The sequence below is a fragment of the Brassica rapa genome, chromosome A10, assembly GCF_000309985.2.
Source record: "Brassica rapa cultivar Chiifu-401-42 chromosome A10, CAAS_Brap_v3.01, whole genome shotgun sequence".
NCBI classification, from domain to species: domain Eukaryota; kingdom Viridiplantae; phylum Streptophyta; class Magnoliopsida; order Brassicales; family Brassicaceae; genus Brassica; species Brassica rapa.
The window spans coordinates 12230477-12233754 of NC_024804.2; the positions used below are offsets into that span (position 1 = coordinate 12230477).

Consider the following 3278-nt stretch of genomic DNA (forward strand, 5'->3'; position numbering starts at 1 on the left):
AACAGAAAAAAAAACAGTTAAAAGCCTAAAGTAAATATAAATACATATAGATGAATATTGCTTTGGGTCGTTCAGTTTGGTTCGGTTCATTTTTTTGTCCACCCTCAGGCCTTAGTTATAAGAGCATAATAAGCCTTGTCTGATCCGGTTTAATTTAAGCCTGGTTCGAATCCGGTTGAGCCGTGCGCCAGTTACAAGGTTCGGTTAACATTGTAGCAAGGAGTATATATTACTTTAACAAATCAGATCAATTACTTGTGATATACAATAAAATAAAATGAATAGAATTTTATAACAACAAAGACGTCCTTCAATTCTTCACTCTCTATGCAGCAAAGCACTCTTTAGGAAGACCTTGAGGGAATCTCTTCGTATCCGTGCAATAGTTGTAGATCATGTAGTTCTTCTGCACCCATCTCATCCTTTCTTGAGCCGTAGAGTCAAGCTCCTGCGACAGCCACGAGCCAGTGGTCCCCTGTCCCGAGCCATTAGGACAAGACGACTTGCCGTTTGACCAAACACAAGCTTCTTGGTTAAAGCCACGGTAGGAAGCAGTGAAAGGAGCTTTAGACCAATCGGTTTTGACCAAACCACCTCTCGTGGCCCAATCATCAGCGTTCCAAAGACTGGAATACATTCTCATTGGTTGGTTCTTAGGAAATAGAGTACCAACAGATTCCATGTTTTTGAATTCTCTAATGGGAGTTCCATCGACTGTGAAAATGATTCGTTGTGGGTTCCAGAGAATGGTGTAAGTGTGGAAATCAGCTGTTGGGTCGAACCAGAGTTTGAACTGCTGTTCTTTGTCTCCTTTGCCTTGTGTGTATACATTTGTGTGAAGTGTGTAAGGATCTCCACTTAGGTTCCCTAAGAACTCGAAGTCAATCTCGTCCCATGTGGTTCCTGGTGATTTCAACTGTAACGAAAAACTAATTTTAGTAACAAGAACTTCAAAATGTAACAAAAGAAAAATAAACGTGGTTATGTAACTTACGTAGAGTGTTGTGACTGTTCCTGCGGAGTTACCAGGGACGAGTTTCATCTGCATGTCGATTTTACCGAACAAGTACTCGTTCTTGGACTGGAAACCAGAGCCAGATGATTTGTCTAGAGACAAAGTGAGAAGCTCTCCATTGTTTGTGATCTGTCCACGTCCATCTCCCCATGTGATCTCAACGTCTCTTTGGAAATTAGCTGAAACAGAGGAGATGACTATAAGAGAAATAAACAGAGGAAGGAAGTAACTGTGTGCCATTTTGAGAGATTTATCTATGTTTCTTGTGTTCTTGTGACTTGTGTTGCGTTTGTTTTGTGGTTTTGAGGGTTTATGGAATAGTCTATTTATACTAGTAGTAGTAATAGTAGACTAATACTCCAGCAAAGGTTTAATAAGAGGAAGGTTCGTATGGTGAAAGAGGTAGCCGCGGTCTGTGAGGCAACAGCTGGAGATTGGGCCATCTTTGTAGTAAAAGCTGTATTCAATTGGCTTTGGAGTTCACGCGGTTTTTTAAATAACGTTTTTAATTAAAAACATGTTTAATATTATTTGTTTTTGCTTTCAAATTAAATTGGATCTTTACAATCAAAAAGCTGCATTTGGGAGTTGGATACTTTTTTTTTTACCACCGGCTTAGACCGACATTGACAGAGAAAAAGGTTTTCTCTAATAGAACCAAGAGATTCTGTTATAACAAAAGATAGAAAGTAAAAAGATGTTTAAGAAAATTAATTAGAATATGATAATCTATGAGTTTTATTTTTTCTATAGTTCAGTTATCTTGGTTCTGTTATTCTTATTCCTGACTATTATTATGATATATGCAAATTTAAAATTAAGTTAAGGTGAGAGTATTTATTCCCATCGCCACATAACAAATGTAGAGTGGTTAAGAAAAGAGGATAAGGATCCATATTGTATTTGTTTTCTAAATAAATTGATCGATTCAAATTTAAAGCAGTGGGGACAAGAGAGATTGCCACGTTGAAGGAATAAGATAGTTGTTGGGTAAATCATCACTATGACTGACTCAAATATTTTGATTTTGTGGTGGAGACAGCTAAGACACTCAAGTTGATGGCGGTCGTGGTCCCGAAGTTTCGTAATACAAATTGCTAGATCCTCAGCGCAGTCCGAACTCTTGCGCAAACTCTAGAAATCTAAATTCGATCAAAACCGTGTGCAGAATACACGAAAAGAACGTGTGATGGTCGTAGGTCCAGAAGTTTCTTAGTCATAATTTTTCAGATGTATATGATATAACTCATTTTCTTATTTTCGGTTTAGAATTCTTCATTTATTGTAAATAAATTGAAATTTACATGTATGATTTTTCAAATGATTAAAATTCCTTGTAACATCATATACTTTTACTTGTTTCACTTTTAGTGGGCTTAAATTAAGGACGCGGAGTTACCCGTTTGGTTTGCAGAGTATATATGAATCTATTTTAAATTGCTGACAAAAAAATCAAAAAAGCATGTTTAAAATAATAGTGCCTATTTAAACCAAGACTTTTTCTGAAGATTAACCTTTGAGATTCTGAAGATTAACCTTGCACTCAAAGGTTAGTCTTGATTCTCTAGACTCTAGTTGACTTGCTCTCAAATGTTTTATTTAAGTCTTCGACTCTCTTATTGGTATGCGAATGTTTGGGTTCACATATTGTTTGCTAGATGCTAGAGCTTTGCTTGAGCTTCCTATTAAAATGGTAGACTCAATACTAGACATGGATATTTCTTTCCCACTTATGGTTGGACAGTTTTGTTATCTACTATTACAGATTCAGAAACTGAAAATGAATTGGTCATTGTCTTTGACAGGTTTCCATTTAAAGACAGAACATAAACCCCAACCGTTGTAAACGCACGGATAATGATGGAAAATCTTTGAATCTCCCGTGGAAATTATGCTCTCACTCACTCAGAGCTGTCAATTCTAATGGTAAAGAATTATGTTCCCATGGTAGATATGTCAAGCTCTTTGATAAAAAAAAGATATGTCGATTGTCAAGTTCAAATCAAATCAATAATGAAAAATGGATTTAACAATCGGTTCTCATCTCTAATCCAAAAAAATTATGGGTTTTGATCCGAAATTTCTTACAATAAAAAAACACTATGCTTTCAGCTAGACATTTTAAATGTGTCGAACCAAGAACTTTCGTTATTGTCCTTCCATATGTTGCTCTATTTTCTCACAAGACAAACACACCATAATTGATATTTTCTTATTGTCTAACATAACTATAATATTTAATCACCATGATTATAAAATAAAA

At 35.8% G+C, this 3278-nt stretch overlaps 1 protein-coding gene across 1 annotated transcript; it reads right to left on the reverse strand.

Annotated features, from left to right (window-relative positions):
- Positions 1-204: 204 nt before the first annotated feature.
- Positions 205-1327, reverse strand: LOC103845192 (xyloglucan endotransglucosylase/hydrolase protein 22). Its single transcript, XM_009122025.2, has 2 exons — positions 995-1327; positions 205-916 (listed from the first exon to the last, which is right to left on the reverse strand). Exons 1-2 carry the CDS (start codon positions 1253-1255, stop codon positions 326-328), a joined length of 852 nt encoding a protein of 283 aa, XP_009120273.2. The 5' UTR covers positions 1256-1327; the 3' UTR covers positions 205-325.
- Positions 1328-3278: the final 1951 nt, after the last annotated feature.

Excerpts from the sequence above, each read along its gene's own strand:
- LOC103845192 (XM_009122025.2), bottom strand. The coding sequence starts at position 1,255 with ATGGCACACAGTTACTTCCTTCCTCTGTTTATTTCTCTTATAGTCATC. Across the intron at positions 917-994 it reads GAACAGTCACAACACTCTAC|TTGAAATCACCAGGAACCAC; the intron begins GTAAGTTACATA and ends TTTTCGTTACAG.